Source organism: Grus americana, chromosome 1 (genome assembly GCF_028858705.1).
Source record: "Grus americana isolate bGruAme1 chromosome 1, bGruAme1.mat, whole genome shotgun sequence".
NCBI classification, from domain to species: domain Eukaryota; kingdom Metazoa; phylum Chordata; class Aves; order Gruiformes; family Gruidae; genus Grus; species Grus americana.
In genome coordinates, this window is record NC_072852.1 from 193,552,778 (window position 1) to 193,579,750 (window position 26,973).

The 26,973-nt window shown below is 35.6% G+C and overlaps 1 protein-coding gene across 7 annotated transcripts in view; it reads right to left on the reverse strand.

Annotated features, from left to right (window-relative positions):
• The window catches only part of NBEA (neurobeachin), a 517,855-nt gene that overhangs the window by 284,386 nt on the left and 206,496 nt on the right, over positions 1–26,973 (reverse strand). For 6 of the 7 annotated variants that reach the window (XM_054837772.1, XM_054837753.1, XM_054837743.1 and 3 more), the window contains 4 exons: positions 23,431–23,869; positions 11,958–12,112; positions 7,676–7,802; positions 3,360–3,487 (listed from right to left, as the gene is read on the reverse strand). In XM_054837772.1, coding sequence (XP_054693747.1) covers positions 3,360–3,487; positions 7,676–7,802; positions 11,958–12,112; positions 23,431–23,869 — 849 coding nt within the window. The remainder of the gene's footprint in view (positions 1–3,359; positions 3,488–7,675; positions 7,803–11,957; positions 12,113–23,430; positions 23,870–26,973) is intronic. The other variant, XM_054837762.1, reaches the window with a different exon arrangement.

Here is a 26,973-nt window from a genome sequence, read left to right on the forward strand (position 1 = left end):
ATTAGTCCTTTTTAACCTATCATTGAGGACAATTTCCACTTATAAAATATTCTGTTAAGTAGATGGAACATTTGAAATTCAGTCGAGTGTAAGATGATACCTTTGAAGAAACAACTGGTTTTGGAAAAAAGGAGCAAACCCAAGTACTATTTCAGTAAGTAAATAGATGAAGAGTTTTACCAATAAATATATTCTGCAATGTCAGATTACTACTTGATAGGGTTCCTCTCCTACCAGTCACATTTGGGAATTTACATGAACAAACAAGAAAATTAAGAATTTTGAGTGGTCCAAGTTTTTCATCTAGACTGACCAGATCATTGCAGCCTGTTCATTTCAACATCACTCAAAAGTTAAGAAGCCACTGCTTAGACTTTAAGTATAATTTCCTCAAACAATAAATTAGCCAGTCTTTCATATAACAGAATGATGATACAAGCTAAAGGAAAATGAGGTGGCACAGTATGACTGCAAGATATTTCATCAAAAGTTTGAGACAGCTCACCTACTACAAAAAGGTGAAATCATAACTAAGTTGTATACACATTTCCAATTATATATTAACAACACCTATCTCAAAGCATCATATATTCTGGAAAGTTTGCATAATTAACCTGCTTTAGAAGTATTAAAATTATTTTTCTTCTGTTCCCTTTTCTTTTGTGCTCTCTCTTCATTATGCAAAACCTCAGCTACAAAGCTGCGGATATTCTTACCAAGTCTGAAATTATTTAGTAATTCTTACACACATACATGCACAAGAGCACTAGAGAGAGCTTCAGAAAAAAAGCAGACACCATCGAGGATGCTTGAAGGTATTCAGATTTTAGCAAAATCTGATAGGGGAAAGGCTTTATACCATGTGGAGGTTTTGAAAGACAGCAAGAGGAGGGAAGGTATTTTTAGGTTTCAAGTTTGAATAATCAGAATAAAAGGACATGCTTTATAGAATGCAAGAGATACTTTTATGGTGATCAATTTGAAAAACAGATAGAACCTTCAGACTTGATTAAATAAAGTTTATTTGCTCCTTTTTGATTGTTATAACTAAAACATTTACACATAAAGCAATAAATTAAACTATTTCATGTAAAACTGTCAAGTTAATTACTGCTTGCCAATAAAAAATCAAATTTAAATTATCAAAGCCCCACAGGAACTCCATGTATGCACATATGTTGAATAACACCACTGAAACCCTCTGTTTTGCAGAGTCATTACACAGAGAGTACTTTCAAGCACTTCAGGGACCACCACTGGCTTTCAGTAAACAATGACAGGAAATTTCTCAAAGTAAATCAGGTATCAGACTAGGAGAGAATTTAGAATTCTCTTTTAAAGGCAACTTCACTTGGCAAGAATTCCGTTTACTTGAGATCAATGTTCTCATACAGGCAATGAAGAAAGAAAAGATAAGTACACAATGACTATAAAAGCAGCTCTCTGAATTCTCTGTTAAGAATAAAAAAAGCCCAACTATTTTAGAGTGAGGAAACAGAAATTCAAGTCCTGCAGTGTAAAAATGTAAGGTGTGCTTGGATTTTTTCTTTACAGATTGCTATTTCAATATCTTGGGAAGAAAGGACTGGTTTTCTAGAAATCAGAAATGAGAGGGTGATTGAAGAGAAGGTTAGACATAACATTAAGGAAAAATGATGGGAAGGACAGTACTTATTTTGCAACTTGGTGTTTGGTTCATAAACAAAGATTCCTGAGATTGAATTGGGAGGCTGAGTCATAGATGGGACAAAATTTGGAAACGAAGTCCAAATGGGTATCAGAAGAATGCTACGGCCAACAAAACCATGTCTCTCTCTGGACAGGCAATGAGATAAACTCATACTGCCATGCAGGCATGAGGTTCCTGTGGCCTCTACCTTTTCAGTCTTTGTCATATCCTGGGAACTGTTGTACCCTTGCTCATGATATGAATCTGACCAAAAGACAAAGTAAGAACAGCACTGATGAAGAATTTTTTTTAATCTATAAAAGAGCTCAGGTGAAACCAAGACAATTTTATTTGTATTGTAGAAAAACTATATTGCAATTAATCGTCAATGGAAAACGATAACTGCTACAAATTTTGCAACCAATTTCATGGAAATAAGAGACTTAAGAATGGAATCCAACAAATATCTTACAGTCATCTCAACGTTCTCAATGAGCATCTCAGACCATTAACTTCAGGTGTCATTACATGAGAACTGCAACTTACTCATAACTACAAAATAAACAGTATAAAATACCTGAACCTTCTGAGAATTACTAAGCTCCTATACCATTCCTTGGTATTATTAAACAATAATATTATTAAACAATAATTAGACAAAAAAGGAAAAGGCTATTTAGAAGATTTCAGTTACAAGGTGCAAATATGTCCAGCATTAAAAGAGGGCCAACACTGTGGAGAGTAATAACTGAGATCATAGCAAGACTGTACAGTAATATTTAGATAAACCACATGTATAATAGAAGGAGTTTGGGCATCTAAACACAAAGCTGTGCTTTTTCTGTGCAGACCTTCACACATTATAAGCTTTGCCTTAATGAGACTTTTTTGTCTCAATAAACAGCAATATTGTCTGTAAGAAAAATTCTGGAAGGAAAAAGTTTACTTGGTTGAATATATTCCTCTGGATATATGATGTGGGACCAGTGCATGCTCATGCAAATTCCCCCATCACTATTTTAATGGCATTAGCACTGATTCATGACTTTCTGCGTGAGCTTGCCGTATTTGCACTTTCTGCATAATTTCTGCATTACTTATCGCCTCACTTATGACGCAAATTTTGTAACTATGAAGTAGTAAAGACAAGATATAAAACTCCATAACAATCCTTGAAAGTGTTCAAGGATACCTTTCTTTAAAAAAAATCATCACTTTATATTCCCCTCTAGGGACAACTCTATCTGCCTCTGTGAATCCAACCAACCTACCTAAGCAAATAGTGTCCCTACCAAATAAAGATGTACATATCAATAATGCTGGAGCACAGTCTTCAATTTACTTTCTTCCATGGGAAATGCTTACACTTTTTAAATTGTATTTTTCACTAGTTTCTCAATGTCAGGCTGAAACAGTGATTTAATTATTTTGAGGAGGAAAAACCAAACCATACAGAGGGGTTTGCATTCCAAGATCTTTAGACAGCATCTCACTTAGAGAAAAAAAGGGGTTCAAAAGCTATCACTTTTAATTTCTTTAAATGAAATTAAATGCAAGGAAGTGAAATCACAACACATTAACAACTGATTCATTTATTTATCAAAAATAATTACAAGAAGTCCAGTGAAAATGAAAAATAGTTCATATCAAATGACTAATAGCTAAAATAATATGATAATAGAAACAGTACCTTCAATCAACAGCTCTTGTCCATGACTGCCCAACAATGTTCGGGATAGGAAAGGGGCAAAATCAACAAAAATTTCTCGCAGGAGAGGGGCCACCTTTTCTAAGGCTCTTTCAAGCTTTGCAGTGATACTGTGGAAAAACAGAGACCGTGATTGGAAGAGCACTCAACAATAGAAATTAAATGATGTCAAATCATACCTATTTTTAAAAATCGCTGTAAGCTACTTTCGAAAAGAGGATGATTATAATTTGATTAAACTTTGGAGTGTTTAAATGGCTTTAGGTAAACGCAAATGTCATGTCAGAGTCAGCAGTGTGTAGCCTCATAAATTCTACAGCATTTAGAGTACTCCAGAACAAGTAAAATTTTTATTCTCATTTTCAAACATGATAAGAATAATGTCAGGTATTCATGTAAGTTTATTTCACCTATCTCAGCTTATATGCATCTCATAATTTTATATACATTTGAAAGCTTGAAAAGAGAAGGTTTTATTCACAGAATCACAGAATGGTAGTGGTTGGAAGGGACCTCTGGAGATCATCTAGTCCAACTCCAATGCAATCACAGGTAACTTGGGTTTTTGTTCAAGCTTTCAAATAACAACATCTGGCATTGCAATGCTAGACAAGGGAGTGTATGAGGAAGTATTCTAGCACAGGTATCAAGAAAATCAATGTTCTTTTCTTCAGCTTTGAGGGAACATGATCCCAGGTAAATCACTTTGCCTTTGCATTTATACTTCTCTGCCTGCTGAGACTATACACTCCTTGAAGTACAGAGTGTTCCTTAATTTCTACTTGCACAATGAGAAAAGGAGTTGTGACTTCTGTTTGCTGCTTAACTACTAGAAATAATATTCCTGTCTGAGGATACAAATCTAGCAATAGCAGGCAAACATCAGAAGTGTGCTAAGGATTGTTCCCCTTAAGAGTCCTTCTTCCCTTTTAAATTTTGATAGGACATAACACTTGTGCCCTCTGAAACTCTTACGCCAAGATTAAAAACATGCTGTGTTATCTCAAGGAAGTGAACTATTACTTAAAAATAGAAATACAAGTACATACATATTCTGGTCTACCAAGAATTTTTGCTGTTCTTTTTCAGACTGCTGGTGGCTGAACGGGTTTTATTTGTGCTTGAATTACGGCAACAATACATTGGCATTTAAAAGTACAATTATAGGAAAAAATCATAGAATCATAGAATGGTTTGGGTTGGAAGGGACCTCAAAGATCATCTAGTTCCAACCCCCCTGCTGTGGGCAGGGACACCCTCCACTAGACCTTGTTGCCCAAAGCCCCATCCAACCTGGCCTCCACAACTTCTCGGGGCAACTTGTTCCAGTGCTTCACCACCCTCACAGTAAAGAATTTTTCCTAATATCTAATCTAAATCTGCCCTCCTCCAGCTTAAAGCCATTGCCCCTTGTCCTGTCACTACATGCCCTTGTAAACAGTCCCTCTCCAGCTTTCCTGTAGAGCCCCTTCAGTTACTGGAAGGCTGCTATAAGGTCTCCTCGGAGCCTTCTTTTCTCCAGGCTGAACAACACCAACTCTCTCAGCCTGTCCTCATAGGAGAGGGGCTCCAGCCCTCTGATCAGTTTCATGTCCCTCCTCTGGACTCACTCCAACAGCTCCATGTCTCTCCTGTACTGGGGCCCCCAGAGCTGCATGCAGTACTCCACGTGGGGTCTCAGGAGAGCGGAGTAGAGTGGCAGAATCACTTCCCTTGACCTGCTGGTCACGCTTCTTTTGATGCAGCCCAGGATATGGTTGGCTTTCTGGGCTGCAAAATCCTTTTTCCTTCATATAAATCCTTGGTGCATTTACAGGTTGAATACTGACTAGACTTCCTGTCCTTCGGTTTCAAAAAGAACAAACAGAATTAAGAAGAAAAAGCATAGCTGGAGACACAAAAAAAAAAAAAATGCTTCAGGGAAGCAGGTAGCCCATCTGCTGCCTTTGCTGTCCACACACATGCACACAGAGCAGCAAAAGAGAGACCGATCTGATTCTACAGCTGTTTCTAACATCCTTTATACCTTATAATGCTTCCTGCCATCATTAAGAAATTCCCTGTGGGGATTAATATAACCAGTTTTCATGAGCAAACTAAGAAGGTTTTTGAGGGTTTTTTGTAAAGGATGAATACTGAGTTTTTTCCTTTCCATTTGTAGACATTCAAGGCAAATAAACTCTTAACAGCTTTCAAATTCATGATTACTTATTTTGCATATTAAAGGTAATACATGTCAGAAAATAAATTTTTATATATATATAAAAAATATAATTATATACAATTACATAATATTTCTATATTCAAAGAAGTGATAAACCAGGACAGGAAAGATTGAAAAAGCACAGTAGCAACATCAGAGTAAAATAAATATTTTTAAAACCGTGAGAAAAACCCCCAAATAATCCTGTGGACTGTTCTTACTACCTACTGCTTGGAGTGGTCACAAGAAAGTGCAGAGAGAGGTGGGGGCACACACTGTCCCAGTCCTAAGTATGCTACCTTCCCGACCTCATTGCAGGCCAAACCTCTACCTCCAAATCGAGACTATTAAATGTCAAAAAGTCCAAGATTATTCTCTTGCTCACTTTCCTCTGCTCAGTCTATAGCCATAGGCTGCTCTTTTCCTATGTAGCTGCTATAAGGGAAGACTTAGATAAGTTAGCTTTCACTTCATGCTCTCTGACCCCAAAACAACTCTGATTTTTAACCTCATAGAAGCTGAAGCACAATGAATTCAAAGTGAGAAAACAAAAAATTATCTGTTATCAAAATAAACTTTTAGTTGTTTCTTGGGAGGTGGGTAGAAATAGGAAAAAAAGCCCAAACGGCTTTTTTGGGGTTTGATTAGACTTTAGGTTATCTACATTTCTGATATTGTGCTCCACATAAGTTTTTTTCAGTCACTTACTTCAGTTACTACTCAGACTATAACTATTTCTGAGTTCAAATTCTAAATTCAAAATTTGAATTCTAGATTTTCAAACTAAAGTTTTTCTTTGACTCCAGAACAAAAACCTTCAAAATGCTTGTAAAAAACCCAAGAAAAAAACTGCATTGGTTAAAATAACTGAAAAACAAACTGATTAGTGACCCAGTTTAATTTTAACATACTTCAGTATGTGAATTTTAAAAAAGATTTCACCCTCAGCAAAGCAATGTTCTAATGCATGAAGAGGACAAGAATCAAAAGAAGTGGTTTAATTACACCACAATTTTACTAGCTTGCCTTGTAACACTGTCAAGCAATAAATAATGCCATACAAATGGTCATTCTCTCCTTGATCATTTGCACCTTTCTGGAGCGGAGCCAACAGCCCTCTTGCTTTTGGCCTGGGCCTGCACCCATTGCTGTGATTCCACCTGCACCGCTCACCTGAGACTTCAGATAGGACTAGCAAAAAAAGGCATTTTTTGCACTGTGTTTTAATCACTGAAGCACCAATACTTTTTTTACAAGTTACCTAGGGCCCTTGATTTAAGTTTATTTTCTTTCTAGTTCATTAGGGAATGAAATTCTCTTGCTCATGAGCTTGTAAGCTCATGAACAGCTAGCTTGGTTGCTCTCTCCACTCCCATTTTCTTAAAGCCATACCTCAAAGTAGCCAGCCAACTCAGGGGCACCTGGCAACCCCTTCGTACACCCTGTGTCAGCTTTTTAGGGCAGACGGGCGTGCACGTTGAAAAGGGCAAAAAATTGTCTCTGAAGTGTGCCGCGGCACAACTGAATACCTTTACAAAATAATAAGCTATTACACGAAGATATTTAACAGGAATTTCAGAGGGCATTCTCGTGGCTGCCGGCCAGTGTAAGAGGGCTAGTAGCTATCCCATGGCACAGGTCTCTTGCAACACCAACTCAGATCTGGTGCACCGTTTAGTTAGCTGTGTGAATACACGTCTGGTTTCATCCTCTCCATTTCAAGTAGAGCTTTTGTCTGCTCAGAAGAGGTTGTGTCTCTCTTTCACTTGCTAGTGCTCCATTGCCAAGTTGTGCTTATGGTCAAATTCTTGCTATCATTATTGAGCAATGTAAAAAGCCAGTCAACTAAAAGAATTACTTTTAATCAAGTTTTAGTGTCTGCCATAGTTCTTAGAATTTTCAGTGAAGTGTTATTTTAGTATATACATTTTTAGTACCGAAAAAGTGTACAAATACAGTGTACTATACAAATAACTATAAAAATGCAGATTAAATGAGCTAAAATATATTTGTTTCTTTTTATACCATCATGTATGTATGAAGTTGTTGTGGGAGGAGAAATTATAATTAATATTAAAAGACAGAACATGTGTACCTCATGTTTTCAGCTGAATCCTCTGGCATTGGAGCGACAGTTTGGACAGCTGGGAGATTTTTGCTGGTAGCACCATTTACAAAGCTGGATGACGAAGAGGAAGAAGAAGATCCTGAGTCTACTGCACCTGTCCCCCAAAAAATACAGGTCTCAATTCAGTCTGAAGAAACATAACTTTTAGAGACTTTTAATATAGTCCTTGTCTTATTCATCTACTTTTAAGTAAGGAAATAACGTTATTTCTTCTAAAACAATTAAAACCATTCCATACAATTATAATATAAATTAATACCTTATTTTTCTAGTATAACAATAATAAGCTTAAAAAGCTATCGAAAATCAGGCAAAATAAATCCTTACCTCATTTTCATTATTCCCAAATTATATTCCAAAGATGAAAACATTTTTACATCATCCTGTAAAGCAAGATCTTTCTAAAATAAAGGTATATTATAGATGAGCTTGAGTGGAGAATAGAAGTTTAACTATTTTATTTTTTTTAACAAATATATGCACACAATTCTTGGCTGCCCAGTTGCAACTAAAGGCAGAAAATAAAATGCAAATTAAAAAATGACAGAGAAGATAGAAAATGTATATTCCTTCAGAAAGTAACAGGGGAAACTAGTGTCTGAGAAGTATTAAGATGCTAATTTTACTTTTTCTGTTTCCTTCCTCAAGTCAAGGCGAATTTTAAGATCTTAAAAGCAGGGAGGGCAGTGGGGATATGATTTCAATGGGTTGTGAACAGCTGCCCAGAAAAAAAGATGCAAACAGAGCATACATTTATACTTTCAGTGATCTGGGTCAGAGCTAAGGGCTAAACTTAGACTCTAGATGCCAATCTATCATGTTTGCTGAAACGGCACTGTGAGTTCATCGCCTCTGAAGCAAACCAGCAAAGGCTCAGAGTGGCCACGAAGAGCAGTGAGAGCACAGTGATAAATGCTGTCCCTGTTCTGCTGCACGGTCCTTGCGCAACACGTCACCGCGAGAGAGGTAGCAACCAACGGTCTTGTGGCCGGAGTTCAGAGCCCAAGGGACTGCAGTGCTACCAGAGATGAGGGCCACAGGCAAAATCTATCCAAGGTAGCAACGAGGGGTGGAGAACCCCTGTTTACTGATCAATGGCATTATTCTGCTGATTTTTTAAAATGATAACTGGTAACTCCCTGTTGCTGGTAAGTTTTAGCAGTTGATATATCGCTGTCCTTTACATTACACAAGTATATTATATTTCAGTTCCCCGCAAAGCTCTACAAAACATTTATGGTTTCTTAACTGCCTAAGCAACCAGGTGACAGAGAAGTAGAGGTCAAATGCTGGTAATGGTGAAAAATTCTCTGGCAGCAGGAATGTTTTTTGTTTTTTTTTTTTTTTAGTTTGCCTTTAAATAATTTTTACTGATAAAAGAATTAAAGTGAAGATCAGAGTTTTGACTGGCTCATTTAAGAAAGTTTACATTCAAAACAGAATCAAAATGCAGCAGGATTTGCTGGGCTTGCTGACACTGGAGTGGCTGGTGAGGTTCAGGGTTTAGACTAGGAGCTGATTTAATCTGCTGTTTTAATAATGCGAGTGGGAGGTGGATTGTGGCTTACACTGGGGGTGCTGACTTGGACTAAATACAAATTGTAAATGTACCCAAACACACTGAGAAGGAAACACAAAAATATAGGAATCACAGCAATTTAGCTACGAATAGCGTAGCTTAAAAAAGATTAAGACTTCATATATGTGTGTGTGTGTGTATATGCATGTATTTATATTATTTATGTATTTATATTATTTATATATGTATATTATTTACATAATGATATTCATATATACATCGGTAACACATATTTTTATTGCTTCTTCCATTTTCCTTCCCAAGTCAAATTTTCTTCCTTAAGGTTGTTGTCTAAAAATGCAGTTGCTAAGTTGTTTAACCAGCTAGGCTCCTGGAAGAGAAGGTTAACAGACCTAGAACTACTGGACTAACACAGAAGTGAGAATCAGGATATGAATTAAAGAAATGCATTCTAAAACCTATAAAACCAGTTTCTTACATAAAGAGACGAAAGAAGAAAACCTATCTCCCAAAAGAGACATTCAAAGCACCAAAGGACTTGAGTAACATACACCTCCTTACATCGTGACAGGGACATTGACTACGACAATGATGGCAGATGGAATGTAAACACCGACTGCAATCCATGAATAACTGAAAAAAACACCTTTCACACAAGTCCAGCACAGAATATACCTCAAAGATATAACTGTATTTCTAAAGTATCTGTGACATACTGTAAAAACAACTGTAAATAGGTTTGGGGGGACATCTAGTGTTTCTAAAACATCGTATACTGTTTCTTTTTTAAAATAGTAAAAAAAAAAAAAAAAAGTGCTGTTCAATGAAATTCTATAAACTACTTTAAAATCATTAATAACATAAATAATTTCACAGACTACACGTATATAAACCAGGGAGTATCTGGATACTTCATGTATATGAAGTATCAAAAACTGACACAAATGATTGCTGCATTAACTACCATAAGCATAGCTTAATCAAAAATGGCAAAATGAGCACTTCTTTAATAGATATTTATATGTTTTCAGTGTGATACCACTTTTTTTGCTGTCAATAATGTGCTTAGAATTTCTAAAATGTTGATGTAAAATTCAAATCTTTAAAAAAGGTTGGAGGGGAAGGACTTTTCAAAGTATTTTTTACGAGAATTCATCAACAAAGCTCATCTAGATGAATTCAAGCATAAAAGGCTTTACCAAATATAAGATCGCTAAAAAAGTTGAGTACACATATAGGTCTAATTAAATGTGATACTTGCTGAAATTCCATTGAATCAATATTTTTTCTTTAATCAAGCTAATCCACAGACTAGGAGACAAAAACAGCTGCATTAAAAAAAAAAAAGAAAGAAAAAGAAAAAAAGAGAAGCTATAAGATCTACGAAAAAAAAGTAGCCTTTAATCCACAGTGAATGTACCATGGTATCTGCAATACTGTCCTCTACTAAGGACAGTATTGGGGAAAATGACTGATTTTTAAATGCAATTACTTACAAAGAAGAGCTACTACATTCCAGTCAAAACAGTTCAGTTCTTTAATCAGTGAGAAGACTGAAAAGCTTACACTATTCAGTATCATTTGGAAAACAAGGTTTCCAATGTAGGATATTTTTTGCATGACATAAGAGTACCTAAAAGGAAATCCGTTCAAGATTAACAGAAGTAGCTACACAAATGGAACTGTTCATAGAAGTGATAACGTTATTCAGACCATTCATTCCTCCCATCTGCCTCAGGATAATTAGATTTTTAAGATTTTTTTTTTTTATCCTTAGAAAAATCAAAGTTCTATTACCAGGTATTAAAGGTAATCTGCAAAAGGAAAGAAAAAAATATGAGTGTGTCTTCATATTATTCCATGAAGCAGAAGGATGCCAAAAGCTTCCCCCTCCATTTTCTGCAACCCCAGGGAGACTTTCATTTTCTCAACCCTTGACTGAAGTTGTGATATCCTTGAAGAGGGCTCTTCTCTCAAGTGCTTTTGCTTAGTTTAGAAAGAAAACAGACCATAGCCAGACATTTCAAAGGAGTTTAAGTAAACATCAGTTGCTCTCAGTAAGGATTAATTTCTGAATGGAAACCAGAGTCTCCATCGTCAACAGGATCCTTCATGATAGACAATTCAATTATTACTATTATAAATAATTAAAAGGAAGTTTTTGTCCTCCTTCTATAGGTCACAAAAACCAACTACTGATAAGACATGACTACAATTAAATTAGGTAAGTTTTTACTGAAAAATCTTCCAAAAATCATAGCATAATTTTCATTGACAAATAGTAATTGCCCAAAATATTAATCCTCCACAATCTACCATATATTTATTAAGTAGCTAGTTGTCTTTACTTTCCTTGATGTATAAGGAGGGATTAATTGGTATATATCATATAAACATCCTCTACTGCAGAGCACTGGAGAAGTTAGCTCATTTCAATTCTAAACTATGCCTTTAAAACAGTATTAAGGCTATTTATTCACTTGTTAAAGGCTGTTCAGGTCTAATGTGCACTATCAAAGGTTATAAACTTACACCAAGAGAAAACACTATCTCTAACAAAGGCCAAGATTTAATCTTCCCAGGTTTTTATTTTAGAAGTACAAAAACAGGAACAAAAAAGATGATTAAAAAACAAAACACCACTAAAAGTAACAAAACAAAAAACGGACAAGAAAAAATGAGGGTCACAAAAATATTTAAGGACAATACCTGTTGTATTAATCATACTTTTTGGTGTAGCTCCTGTTGCAGCAAATATATTAGGTGTACTACCCGGTGGCAGTCCACTCCCAGCTGTGGTAGCTCCAACTGTGGTAACGGCCAGACTACCTGGAGGGGGTTTCTTTACTGGTACCACCACGCTCCTGTGGAAAAAGAAACATCAGATTACTAAAACTGCACAAAAGAGTTACCAAGAGTTTTTGTTTATGATGGGATTACGCTGTGTTATAATGCCATTGCTGAAGAACACATAATAAGGTCAATTTTCTCAGCGTTTCTGAAATAGGGTAAGACAACATTAATGGACCCTAAAACCGTATTCCTATCCTTTGTCTGCAGCTTCATGTGACTCTGAGAAACTTAATTAGTCTTTCAGTGCCCACAAAATGGAAAGACCCCACCACTTCATTGATATGTTGTGAACACTTCTACCCGCTGTGTTCTAGATTTGCAAAGAAAATGTTCAGTGTTGGAAATGATGCCAGCATACTAGCAGTTTATACGCATGCAGTCTTAACAAGTATGTTAATTTGTTGGTCTTACTTAAGTTATCTAAGATGACAGTTGTTTTGCAGCCATCTGAACATGCGAATACAGTGGTTGATTCTTCAGTACCATGCACATACTTGTCTTGCAAAACCACTTTACTATCAGACATAATTTTGCGCTCAGCCTTATGGAAAAATTTCATACTCATTTAAATCAACAGCACATGATGTAAATTGAACACCTAAAATGCAACACAGTAAATATTTGCTTTCACAATATTGATATCATGTCCACTTAAAAATGGGCATTTAAAAATTTAATACATTCTCACCGAATTTTAAATTACTCTCTTCCCCCCCCCCGCCCCCCAAATCTCAAAACTTAAAGACTTGCTGTATGTGTTAAAAGGGAAGAAGGAGGAAAATATTACAGAGACATTTAATAAATATTTTTTTCAACGGTGGACAGCTGTCATAGCGGAGACAACTATATTTACATTTTTCCATTTAATATTTCCATTTATTTATAAAAAATTGCTCCTAAAGTTTATTCCAGTAGAAAATCTGAGTCAAAACCAAATCTAAAGCAAATAATATTTTTAAATATTAAAAAATGTATTTCATCATCATATGCACATTTTCTAGATAAGTAGAAACACTTTTCTTTAAAATTAATCATTGTGATCAAACAAGAGAGCAAGAAAATGCCACTATTTAGGGTAATAAGGTGACATTTTGCTCTAGAAGTTCCTCTGGTTATTATTTTGTTACACTTCTGTGTAAATATGATGGCACATGATGGATCACAAGATGCAGAGCAATTTTTTTGTGATGTAGTTTGTCTATATATCCTCAGTCTCCCCAGATTTTAAAGACTGAAAATGCAAATTGTATTGCTGATGCCCTTGTGAGAATTACATACAAGTGTTATTTTTTTGTGATTTCCTCTTATATGATGACAGTGTACAAAATGATCCGTAAGCAATCTTTCCACTCTTTTTAGAGGGGCAACAGTGCCAGTTGATGTCTCTGCATTCTGAACAACAGTTTTACCACTACCCTGAAGCGTGTATTATTAGAAAGGTAATTCTAGGCATATTGATGGATTTCTGTTTCCTTCCATTTACTTTAGGAGAAGATGAGTTACTGCAATGCAATAGCTATTGCTTAAGATACGTGACCCTAAAATAATTGCTTTTGTCTGTAGTTAATAATTTCTTACAACCATTGCTGGTATGAAGTGTTAAAATAGCAGCAGCTACAGGTGAATAAAGCCAGGTCTACACAGGTAGATTAATCTGCTCCATAACACCATGAAATTTCTTAAAACTAGCTCCTATCCACACACAAAGATCTCTAGCTTAATAGTTCAGTCAAATACTTGAGTTCTGGGTGTTCAGGAATACTGAGTAAGTATTCAAGAGCAAAGTCCTTGTAGTGCCACAGAAACACAAGAAGAAATTAGGACCTGCATCTTAAGCAGGAGCATCTCCTGATTATATTAATTTCGTAAGGAAACTACTATCATTACCTACAGTGTCTTTGTAGAGAACTGCAATAGAAAGGCTAAGACTGGTGTGAATGAAGAATGAATGGGAATATTTGCGTGCTGAGGCACAAGAAGGAAAGTCACAGCAGGAAAAGGCATCTTAGACTGGCCTATGCTAATGACACATAGATTATGAGATCATCAAAACCACAGGCATGTGCGGAGCTTCACAAGATAACCAGACCTTGGAGACAAAAATAGTGATGACTCAAAGAGGTGGGGAAGGACAGAGAGACTGTTGACAGCTCCCTAATGGTAAAAAAGGCATATCCAAAACCTAAAAATAGTTGCCAGCCTATGAAGAACCCAGAAGATGTGAGGAAGACTTGACAGCTGGCATCCCATGCTCTCCATGTCACTGCAGCAGATACTGGACTTAGCATCTGGACACAAGCATGGGCAGTGCCTGACTGCTGGACAGAGTCCTTAGAAACACACCCATTCTAGTGTTTGTAAATGTGAAACGCAGTGTGAGTGTTTTGGTTCGGTTTTTATTTTAACTAAAATAATTTTTCCCTCCTATAATGTCTGGTATTGGCATCTGCTAAATTTCTGACACAATTGTTGCAAAAATATTTCCTACCTTCCTGCTACTTTTCCAAAGAGGATGAAACTAAATTCAAGGTCTTCCTCCTGATCTTCAGACGACTCAGTGGTTTTTCAGAATATCCAACTGACCACCTAACTTTCCATAGCAAAGACCACATATGTCAACTTCACTCCTCAGACATAATGTACTGGCCTCCTATAAAGGCAAAGTTTACAAGACTCTTTGCTTAACAGTGTAGTTAAACTACTAACTTAAAATCAGCTCCCATAGGAAGAAAAGACAATCCTGCCCAGATCCAACAAATACTAATGCTCTACATATGGTTGATATTCTTTTGTAAGTCTGAATCAGAACATTAAGACTGGTCAGATGTTATTAAATTACAAATTATCAAGAAACATCAAGAGAAACCTCTCTACCACAAGAATAGGCAAAATCAGTGAGACATCATCATCCCAGACTGAAAGAAAATGCAGTTTTCTGACATGTCATACATGGTGACCTTGTCAAAATGTCTCGTTCCTACTGATAAAACAAAATACAGTGAGTGAATACAGAATGACATCCAGATGAAGGAGACTGAAAAACTGTATGAACAACACAATAGAGTGGTCAAAAATGTGCAAAACAATCAAAGTAGCAGCAGAACAAGAAAGGTGAAAGAGGATGACTGACCGCTCTCAAGTAAAAAAACGTTCTTTTAAACAATCAAACCACTCCGACAGAACATATGGTGAAAACAGGCAAATTAAAACAAAACTGTTTTAGCAAAGAAGCATAGTTATTTACCTGAGCATAATACGAATGGAAGAAAGAATTTAATATGATAGATGCCTTACATGGATCCCTGTCAGGCATTCAGATATTTCTTTCAGGGAGGAAGAGAAATCTACTAGAAGAAAAGGTAACATACACTTTCATGATTGCATTTTAGGCCTTGTTTTATACAATGTATTTCAGACCTCCAAAATGTTCCAAGTTGGTCCATGTTTCTCTGAATCACATCACTATGGTCCCAAATGATCCCCAATGATTTAGTCAACAAAAACTTAGTAGTAATTGGCTATAGCAGCTGATTTTATTTCTCTGATCATCTGGTAGTTTACAATTCTAAAAAGAATTGTGACTACTAATCACTATTTTGTTGGTCTACGAGTGTCTTTTCCAAACTGTAAACGTAAGCCTGAAGTCATCATAATTCACATCATGTTTAAGACGAGTGTTGTCGGTTGAACTACCAAACCACTTGCGCATTTCTTGTTCATTAAATAACCTCAGCAAATGTCTACAGGATTCTTCTGGGTTTTGATAATTCACACAAAATATTTAGATAGAAAATAGTACAATCGACGTATTGAACTGCAAAAAGAGAAGATGGAAATTTGAAAAGATACCAACTTTCTCAAATTAACTTTCCTTAAAAATGCAGCTACCCAGTGCTGGGGATAGACAAATCAGGTCATGCAGCACTATATTCTCTCTCAGTCTGATCCACATTCTGTATACCTCTTCTCCATTTTAAAATCTAAAGACCTTCCAACCTAATCATTCTGGTCAATCAAAAGGTCAGAGATATGCCTCCAATACTGCATGACTTGTGTTACCTATCTGAGAAGTGGCAATTAAATTAGAATCACTTTACACTCTTCTGGGATATGTGAAACCTCTTAAGGCTGAATTAACATTCTTGCTCCTCCCTTCCTCCCCACAGCAGCAGGAAGCATGAGGATTTTCCAGAAGTGGTCTTCAAAAAGTAGTACAGACTTCAGGCACATTTTTCACACAAGTATTCTGTGTCAAACAGCCAATTCTGCTAGATGTTTCAGAAGAAATCACAGTAGAAAATGGGGTACAATTTGTCTGCTATACTACATGTTAGATTTTCCTACAGTTAGATTAATTTAATCTTTGGAAAGAAAGCTTCTTCTCTGAAAATTATTCATATCCTCCATACCTATGCACATGTCCAGTCCATTATGAAACACGTATATTGCTGATTACTCAATGTTCTTTCTGATTTCTGTCCCAGATTGTGATTTGATTCTGTAACATGCAATCGTTAATATGTATGAACATATTTTGAATCCTTCTTTAGACAACCTTCTGTTAGGCTGACTATATTAAGATAAGATTCATCTGAAATGAAGAAGGAAAGATGTAACTCAGAGTCAACAGCCATGGAGAAGAAAAACTGCAATTTAAAAAAATGTGATGTATACTGAAGATATATGGAAAGCTCACAGAAGTATATAATCTTTGAGACTTATGCGAGTGAAGCCTTAGTGCTTACTGTCCAGTTATTATGGATTCTTTCAATCATTTGATACCATACATTCATCAAAATATCCAAATCTTAAAGTACACAAAAATTATCTTCATCTACTAAACACGAATTGCTTGTTTCTCAGGTGTGGTTTAAGGACAAGGACGTGAAGATCATTGATCTTTGCTCTCAGATAAAGCAGTAGAGTATGTACCCCCAATTAAATTCTCAGTCACTAGTATCTCCTTTGCCTTCAGGATAAATTAGCTGAAGTATCTAAAATGATCTAAAACATTGACAAGAAACAGGGAAAAACTGTAAGGTATTAGAACACTAACTATCAAGAAAGATGAATGGCCTTGGCTGAACAGAGAAATTGGAAATACTGGAAGTTTAATGAGTCTGAAGAATGTGAATAGAATACAACTGAAAATGTCATGTATCAAATGCCAGAAACATAACTGAATAAAGAAAAAAACCATAAAGAAACAAACAGTATGAGGTATAGACTGGGGATAGGTGAGGAACCTAAAAAAAAAAAAAAAGTACGAGCTAAAAAGCTATGATCCTGTAAAAGTCAAAACAACTTTAATAGTGAATTTACAGTGGCCTATTGGGGTAAAAAGGCAAGACAAAAATCTGGTATAATTTTCAGCTGTATATCCAGTGAATTACATTAAAGAGTAGAGATATGCTGGTTTCTCCTGATAAAATATACACAAAACTTCAGTTGAGATATAGCTACAGTTCCATGCGCTATATATGAAAAGATGCACATCACACATATTCTACGAAGAGATTTGAAAGAGCTACCTGTGTACAGATTGCTAAATAAGACACAAGAGGACTATGATTACAGCTAGATGAAAAAAATTTAGGGTTAATCTACCCAATTTTGGTTGACTTGAACCTATTAATAAATTTGGGCTGAAATTGTTCTAAATGAACAGCTGAGATGGAGGTGTGCTTCCACCTTGTCCTCCATTTTATTTAGTAAATGAATGGCTAAGACACTCTCTAGGAATACAAACAAAGCAACTTCAATTCCGTTTTCTGTCTAATGGGATCTGAAACTGTACCTCCATCCTCTGGAGTGTATTTTAACTGCTGCCTTAGAAAAGCTATTCTAGAGAGAGGAGCTCTTAAGCCTTTCCTTTGGACCACAATCTCCACTGCACAAAGATCAGGAAAATTATTGAGAGTGAACAGGAACCCCAGATGGGTCACTTAATTCCCACATTACTGATTATCTTTTTCATTCACATGTTCACAAACTACTGGGATACTCAAAGTAATGGGGAATGCAATGACTAAGTACAGACAGCACCTGTAACTCTCCCTTCTTGATTCATGGGAAAGGTGTTCTGTTTTCTCCAATTATTTTTCATTATGAACTTTAAAAAGTAATCTTTCCTGTTGGGAGAAATCTAAATCATAGTTATGCATAACTCATTTTTATTAAGTTTTCAGGAAAATCAAATCTATTTTTCAGCAGTCGTCTTTTGGAGAATTAACTATAATAGGAATATAATCTCCTAATTTAGCTATTTTATTTAAACGACTGTGTAGACCAGTGCATATCCATGATCTCCCAAAGGTGGGTAATAAAACATATAGATATTGAACCTCTCTATTTGAACTTTCAGTGCATCTTCTCTCACAGTTCTTGTCTTTTTCCCGTTCCGTCAATCAGTAAAAACAAAACAAACAAACAAAAAAAGTTTATTCTAGTAAAACACGTAGAGACTCTGAGTAGTCCTTTTAAATATAGCCTACATACATAAATGATAGATTTTTATTGAAACATACTTTTTGAAGACCTTCTTTCTCTGTACTAACTGGCACAACATGTATATCAGCCATCAGCCCTGATTTGATTTCACAACATGTCCACCTTTTCTAGCATATAAATACCTTTAAAACTGGCCCCAAGGACCTTCTAGGGAGGGTGGAGGGAAAAGAAAAAACAAGACTAAAATACTTCAAAAGCGTGTCCTTCAAAATATTTCAAAATATGCTTGTAAAGACTTCATTAAGCATTTAAACTATGCAAATGCATAGTATTCCAATTTATGAAGTAATAATGGATTAAGAGGGAATAAGGTATCTAATAATAGCAAAAACAACTGATCTTCTGATTTCCATGAACTCAAGATTCTCTGCTTATGCAAGCATGCTTCCTATTGAAATAATTCTGTTGAGAAGCTATATGTAAATTACCTCACTTTGAAAAAATAATAAATGAGATACAAACCCAAGAGCACTCTCAATTTCCATAACAGTACCCTTGTAAAAACTCTCCACTAGAAAAAAGTATAGTGGAACAAATGTAAGCTTCAGAATGCAGCACTGGGTAGAATCACAAATAAATTCACAAACCCTAATGGTCTGTGTTGCATCTAGTGGGACAAATGCAAATTGACAAAAAAAAAAAAAAAAAAAACCAAAAAAACCAAAAAAACCCGAGAAATACCCAAACCCTAAAAATCAATAACAGGGACTGATTTTTGTCAGACAAAAGATGAGAAGGCAAAAAAGGAATTATTGGTGAGTTATGCTCCATTAGTTGCAAATCTAGGTGAAATAACCCTTTGTGTTTGCTTCTAAAAATGTCATCCTGGATGCCATTTTCAAGGAATTCAGTCTGACGTTAAAAGACATGTCATAACTTGCAGGATCCAGGCTCCAGTGTCCCAGAAATCTGTTTATATAGCTCATAATGTAATTACAGCTACCTTAAGACAGATGAGGCAGAAGGCAGCGATATATTGAAAACTAATTGAAAAATGCAGTTGTCCAGAAGCACTTGTGGGGAAGAGGTCTCTGAAAAGCTGCTCAAAGCTTCAGAGTTTGAAGTGAAATTTTTGATGTTGTCACTCTCAATCTATTGAAGAGCTGACAGACAATCAAACCCGTCTGGCTCGCTGGCAGCTCATTTTGCTGGCAGGTGGCAAACAATTAGACACACCAATTTGTGCCTCCTGATGACATTAAAGCATGAAACTAAGTTGTATGCAGGGCCTAGTGATTTGTGTGAAAGCATTTCAAAAATAATACTCTTTGCCGTGGCAACTCATTTCAGACTGCCACCTCCCATTACGGCTTTGAGCGGTGAAGACGACAGACTTGAGTTACGTATGGTGCAAGGCCGCTTCTGTTCAATCCGTCACCAGCGCCCCCCGAGACCTCAATCCCCTCCTTTCATCAATATCACCTCGTCATTTACATTCGATAGTACTTCAACTGCTGCATACATTAACTACACACAAGTCCTATTTGATAAAACATGTTGGACACATTTTCTGCTTTTAGATTTCATTTATAACTGCATGAATTCTGAGGAAGAATGCACTGTGGCCTATTACACAATGACTCATGAATATATTAGCAACGTACAATTAAGAGAACATGCAGAGCAAAACACATCATATTAAATGATAAAATAGTTTTCTTAACTTCAATTCTATTTACAGGAGTTTGCTTTATATGGCTTTTACCGGCATGTAAGATCAGTGATTATAGTTAAAGAAATATCTTTAAAGCAACAAATATATTGTTATTTTTCTACTAATTACTTATTACCTCAACTCTTCTTTTACAAGGCACCAGCCATTCAAAAGCAAAAATAAAATAAAAACCATACAGCCTCACAAGGACTATCTTTTGATTAAAGTGAAAAATACATTTCTCTGACCATGATTTGCTTATAAATACAGAATCACTCTGTATATTTTATAAAAACAGAAACAAGTAAAACCTGAAAAAACAATACACTTCATTGCCCATGATTCTCCCTGGAGACAATAAACATGACCAATAGCCACATTGCGCAGTGAAGCACCAAAAGCTGCATAAAGTACAGCAACAGAAGATTCTACAGAAATATGGTCTACAGGCGTAGAGTTAGCTTTTAAAAAATATGCAGCATATGTTATTTAACTGTTAGTTAATATCAGTAAATACAATTATATTTACCTGAGCAAGCATGCAAAAACTATCACTCTAATATTTTTCAGTTTTTCAATGATAATCGGGATACTATAGGCAATGAAATATTCATAAACTATCACAAGCTAAAATCCATGTTGCTTTCTCAATATTTTAATTAATTTTAATTTTTTTTCAATATACTATTCAAGGTTTTTCCTCCATAACATTTGTTTCACTCTCCATGAAAAGTTATAGGGTCAGGCTCTTGATCTGCTCCCCCTTTGTAATTCAAAAAGGAGAAGAGACAACACCACCCATCTCTTGCCTCTAAAGATTGCCACAGTGGTCAGGTAAGTACTTTGAAAATATAAGCAAAGTGCACAGAGGAGTATCTGCCTAAACAGTGGTCATCATTCAGTCATGCAGCCATGAGGCACAACCAGCCAGTTGAGGTCCTGTGGGCTGAGAACATTAGTATTTTTATCGAGATGCCCACAGTTCAAAGCACCTGTTTAGTTGGGGATAAGAATTTAACTCTGTTTTCTACCAAGCTACAAACATAGCTGTACACTTTGTACAGGAAATCATGGAATCACAACTTGGTCAGTGGGGTAAGAGGATAGGGAAAAACCAAACCACTAAACCCTCTAGCCTCCTAAGTGAACTTGTTAAGTATGAAATGCCTATCAAAATCCCTAAGCTCTACACATGAAGCACCTCTTAAATAATTCCATAATTCTGTGTTAGCAACTACTATTAATGGTGTTCAAAATGTACAAATAGTCACGTTGCTGCAAGCAGAATCTAAAACGGAGGTGCTCACACTAAACACAGGTTATGGCCAACCTACTGCAGCCCTTTGGAGTTTTTAATGCTTTCTTATAAAGCTCTAAATTAGAAATGCAGAATAAAACTCATATCTTCAATCATCTTGTTGTTAACTTCCCTCTAATGTTGTCAAAGACATCTGATGAGGTGATATGCTCCACTTTAATTCAGGTGGCTAGCATTTTGTGAATCAATAATAACCCTCTGAATTAAGCATTTTTGTTAATTGACCAAGGTAGAAATTCAGCTGAATAGGTTCAACTAAAGCAGCCTTTTAGTGGTTACAGTTAGGTGCTATTAATTCTTCACATGGCATAATTTGTTTTACTGCTTAACGTATAGGAATACATTCTGGAAAATGACGGTTCCTCACAGAGGATTAAGGAAAAATTCCTAACCTTATAGGAAAGAAAAATATTTTTCACTTCACACTGAAATCATTCTAAAATCAAAATATATAGACTGATGAAGAAAAAAGTATACTCTTAATGAAACAGTTGCTAAATGAGCTTTTCTATGAAATGGCCTTAAGACTTAAAATATTATAGGAAAGGGATATAATCATTGCTTCTAAAGCACATTTCAGTTTTCCTATCTCAATCTAGTTGTCTTTGTTACAACACGTTATCTGATTATTTATTGAACTATTTCAGAAAAGCAGCCTCAGTACTAATATACATACAGACAAAAAGGCACTAGCTTTTCTATGGAATTCCTCATGAAAAAGTGCTTCTTCACTTTTATTGTAAAATTCTCATGTATCTTCTCGCACTTTGCTGTTCACATTTCCCTGAAAACACTGATTGTATATTGTTTTTCTTAAGACTTTAATGAAGACATTTGTAACATTTTTGCAGGTTTTCTGTAAATGCAGATGGATTTTTCTCATAAATCACAATATAGCCATTTTATTGTTTTATTTTTTGTTTCTTCCAGAATTTTAATTCTTGTACCTGCATGATGAGCTAATGTATATCTACAACTTTGCTTAAAGTTTTGAGACATGTTTTACCACATCTTTGAGTTGTCTTGATTCCATTTTTAACTTTTTAAAATTATTTTTTATGAAGAAACTGCAGAGATCTTGTCATACCGAAAAATGTAATCACTCATAAGAGTTAGCTCTTTGCGCAGGTTAAGAATGAGCCCGCAATGGAACAGGTTACCCTTCCTCTGGAAAGATGTTGTCAATGGCATATCTTATCACAACTTCTATGTTTAAGATACCTGAGATGGACTCAACATTTAAAGAAAAGTATATTCATTAGACGTTGGGAAGCTACAGCCTAAAAAGAGAGACAAAGGTCTCCTTGTGGAAATGTTCAGCAGTTTATTTTTAAACATCAACTTTTGAGCTTATTTATTTTTTAAAGACCTAAAAGGAAACCGGTTTCCACCATGACCATGCAAACAATTTGCCATGGTCAAAGCATTTCAGTACCAGAAAACACCGCATTGATGGATCCAATTAAGATTTAAGCCTTTGAAAGAATATTTGACTGAATTTCTGCACAGTCAGTCTGTTCTATATCAGCAGATATTACCCCTCCTCCTCACTAAAATGCTGTTTTAAAGGAAAAAAATATTTTATTGCAAAAGTATTTCTTTACAATAAGCTTGCTTTCCAAGTGCTTCGCAGAGTTTTATTCACTACTGACAGAGAAAAACAAGGTGAATTACTTTTGCCTATACTATACGGTCCAGTTTGGTAACACAAAAAAGGAGAAGTAATGCAGCTGGTTTTTAATATAGTCTAATACAAACCAATAGAAGAATAACCATGTTTAAAAAAAAAATAAATTCTTCAAACTCCTGAATTACATCAATATAAAATAATGAATCCAGTCATATACCTGTCAAATGAGTGAAACTGCATGGGAAGAATAGCGTGAGCTTCTCTCTTCAGTGCAGGATCTGGGTAAGGGATCGGATCCGGACCACATTCTGCAATTTCAACGGGGGCTGCCACAAGACTTTTCAGTATTTCCTTGACATTAATGCCTTTACTTTGGCTGATACTGGATATTGATGATGCAGGTTTCAGGATTTCACTGGGGCTTTCTGTTAAGCTCTCCTGAGATTTCTTCACTTCCGAAGACAAAGTAGACAATAGCTCGCTCATAGCATCAGGGCCTGTGCTGGTCTCCAAGTCTGTCCCATTCAAAATATTGGGCATCTGTTCATCTCCAATTCCAGAATCTGTGTGAGGAATAGAGCCTTCCAGCTGAATATCTTCAACTGGTGTCGGTGTTTCTTTATCTTTGATATTTTCTGGAAATACAGTTGGTGTCTCTGTAGCGAAATAGAGATTACGAACAATATTTATAACTTAGTTTGATTTTTTTTCTTCCTAAAAATATGACCATGAGGTTTTACAAGACAGATATGTAAGTGTTAGAAAGCCCACAAATCTTAGTAGTTTACACCTTAAAAACTCATTCTACATACAAAACATTTTGCTTTCAACAGCTGTTTGGTGTATAAAAAGGCTTGGAAGAGGGAGTTCAAAGTTGCATTATTCAAACTCAGTGACATTTAGAAATTACAGCCCACTACTCACACAGTAATCAAATAACAAAATACTGCCAGGAAAAAAACAACATTAAAAATTATAACCTATCGACTGCATATCTGTATGATCTGTGAGACTACTGGAAGAGAAAGATGCAATCACTTACGCTTTAGGATTACTATATTAGTCATTTTATTGCTGTCAGCAAATACTAAGTTTGCATTCAAAAGAAAACTGCCAGACCTTTTGTTTGCTTGGCCTTTTGTTTAAAATGTGCATTATACACATTTTTACACAAATATCATTACATTGACTACAAATTTATTGATACATGAATGAAAAAAGAAGTGTTATTGGTCATCCTTTAGGTAACTCCCCCTTCCCCACAAACGGTAAAATTCTGTCATTCTTTCTGGCAAATATTAAGAACAAAATAAACACAGCTTTATAGAGACAGGCAAGTGAAATCTGTTGAGTTTGGAACATTTCCAGATTGAAACGGACTCTACAACATCTTGTAACCGAGAAAAGTGTACCTCTATTAATTACTTCAGTGAAAGAGACACAACAACTTCATTAAATAAGAATAATTTGCTATGCTTAGTGAAAAGTTAGCTAGAGTTGGGAATGACTTCCATATTCATCTTTTTGATTACATTTTTTTAGAGCAACAGACCGTGGCTTTTTTTAATGATAAATAGCTTGCACTCAAACAGATTTTTTTTAAATTTATTTTCAAAAACTACCTTATTTTCATCAAATCACTTGTCTTGATTCTAAAATTTAGCTGGCCTATGTATGAATTAGGAACACTTTTTTCTTTTTTTTTGATGATTCTGATATGGCAGTTTAGAAATTATGAAAAATACTTTACAACATACTTAGATGAATTTCTACCCTTCTGACTAATCCAAACAAAATGTCCTTCAACAACATAACTTTAATAACAATCACGTAACTTATTAGCAATTGTTTGACACAGTCAGGTGTAAAATATCTACATATTTACCACATAGGCATATGCATGCCTGAAAATATTCTATATGAGATGATTTATGTGTCTGAACTAATGGCAGTGTAAAACTCTTCATGTGTACAAGTATTAACGAACAGATGTAGCTAGAACAGAAAAGGCTTTTAAAAATACAAAGCAGAATAATCCATTATAAGGAGTATTGTTTTCTTCTTTTAACAGCCATAAACGCTGAAGCCACTTCCTCCTTCTCTTTCTCCTAAGTGCCTTAAACACATCATCTTATCAAATAGATATGAGCCCTGCTTTGTGAAGAAGGAAGTAGAAACTGGATTTATGAGCTGTATAAAAAGCACTTAGCATCTGCCGGGTCAGGAAGTAAAAAAATCCATATCTACTTAGTACTGCCTATATTTGGCACAGAAGGACATATGATCCACAGAATGATCCTAATGAGTTTTCTGCTTGTTTGTCTCTTTAAACTTCAGCCGTACAAAGATGACACTTCTCAACTGAAGGGAAGAGTGGGACTGGACTGCCAGTCAAGCAGATTGTTGCCCTTGTAATATATGGTAAGCAAAATAGCGTAAGGTTCCATTATTATGTAAATGAAAAGAGGACACTTAAAAAAGTCAGTCCACTACATGGTGAAGTTAGAGTACACCTAATCTCAATTTTTGTTAAGGTCAACAATGCTGAATACAAAAGTAAAGACAGGAAAGCTAATGGAAATGCTGTTGTGGAAATTCAAATACCCTAACTAAACCAGAAGAAAGATTTTAATGTATTACAATCATGGGAATGAACTGACTCCAAGCCAATTCTGAAAGAAACAGTCTATGAAATTACTGGTCTAACAAGTATTTTTGCCAAACAGGAAAGTGGAGATAGCAACATATGACTGGAAAATTCCACACATAGTTTTTCTTTTTAAGAAAGGGGGAAAAATGATCTGAAAAACTACAAGCCTTCAACAGTAAGCAACATTTCAGGATTTATTGTGGAGTAAAGAACAGTAATGGAATGGAACGAGAGAGACTACAAAATGGCTTTGCTAAAAGAGCTTTTAAAATATTTATTGCTCAAAGAAAACAAGGGCCAATGTAATAAAATTCAGTAAACCTGGGGTTGTCACAACAGACAGTAATTTAGTCAGGAGAACCTGGAAATTAATAGAAGGTGGGAAAAGAAATTGGCTAAGAAGGAGCCATCAAATAGTTTCAAAAGAAAAAAACATCAGACTAAGGAAAACTACCATGGGAGTTATCGCATTTAAAACTTTAATAAAGATTTCAGGTGAAAAAGTAAAAAACGATCTACTGAAATTTGCTGATGACAAAGCTACACGATACAATTGATGCAGAGAAGGATGATTATAAGAAGAAATTATGACAGAACTGCAAAATTACAGTTAATAGTGAAAAGCAATGCATCCAGTGACTGACACAGAGATTTACATTATGATTGGAATTCATCAACTGGAAATGACTAAAGAGAAGGACCTGGATACATCAGTCATTGGGTAACTATTCAGTTACTGCCATGGAAAAGGCAAATGTGATTCCAAACTTTTCTGAAGAAATAGCTCCTGCAACAGCTAAGTATTAGTAGCATTAGAGAAGGCTTTGGTAGGGGTCATTATGGAATACTGTGTACGTGGTTATATTTGAGTAAGATGGAAGTGCCACTATAGAGATCCACAATGATCGACTGTTGCAGAAAAAAAAGAGTTTGGCTGATATAGTCTGCCCAAACTACTACTGAGAGGGTATACAACAGCTATTATACATATATTTTCAGGTTACAAACTCCAGAAACGGGATTTAAGCTAAATGGAAGAGTTAGCATGAAAAAAATTGAGTGCAAACTCACCAAGAATACATTTAGATTGAGAAGTGACAGCCATCACTA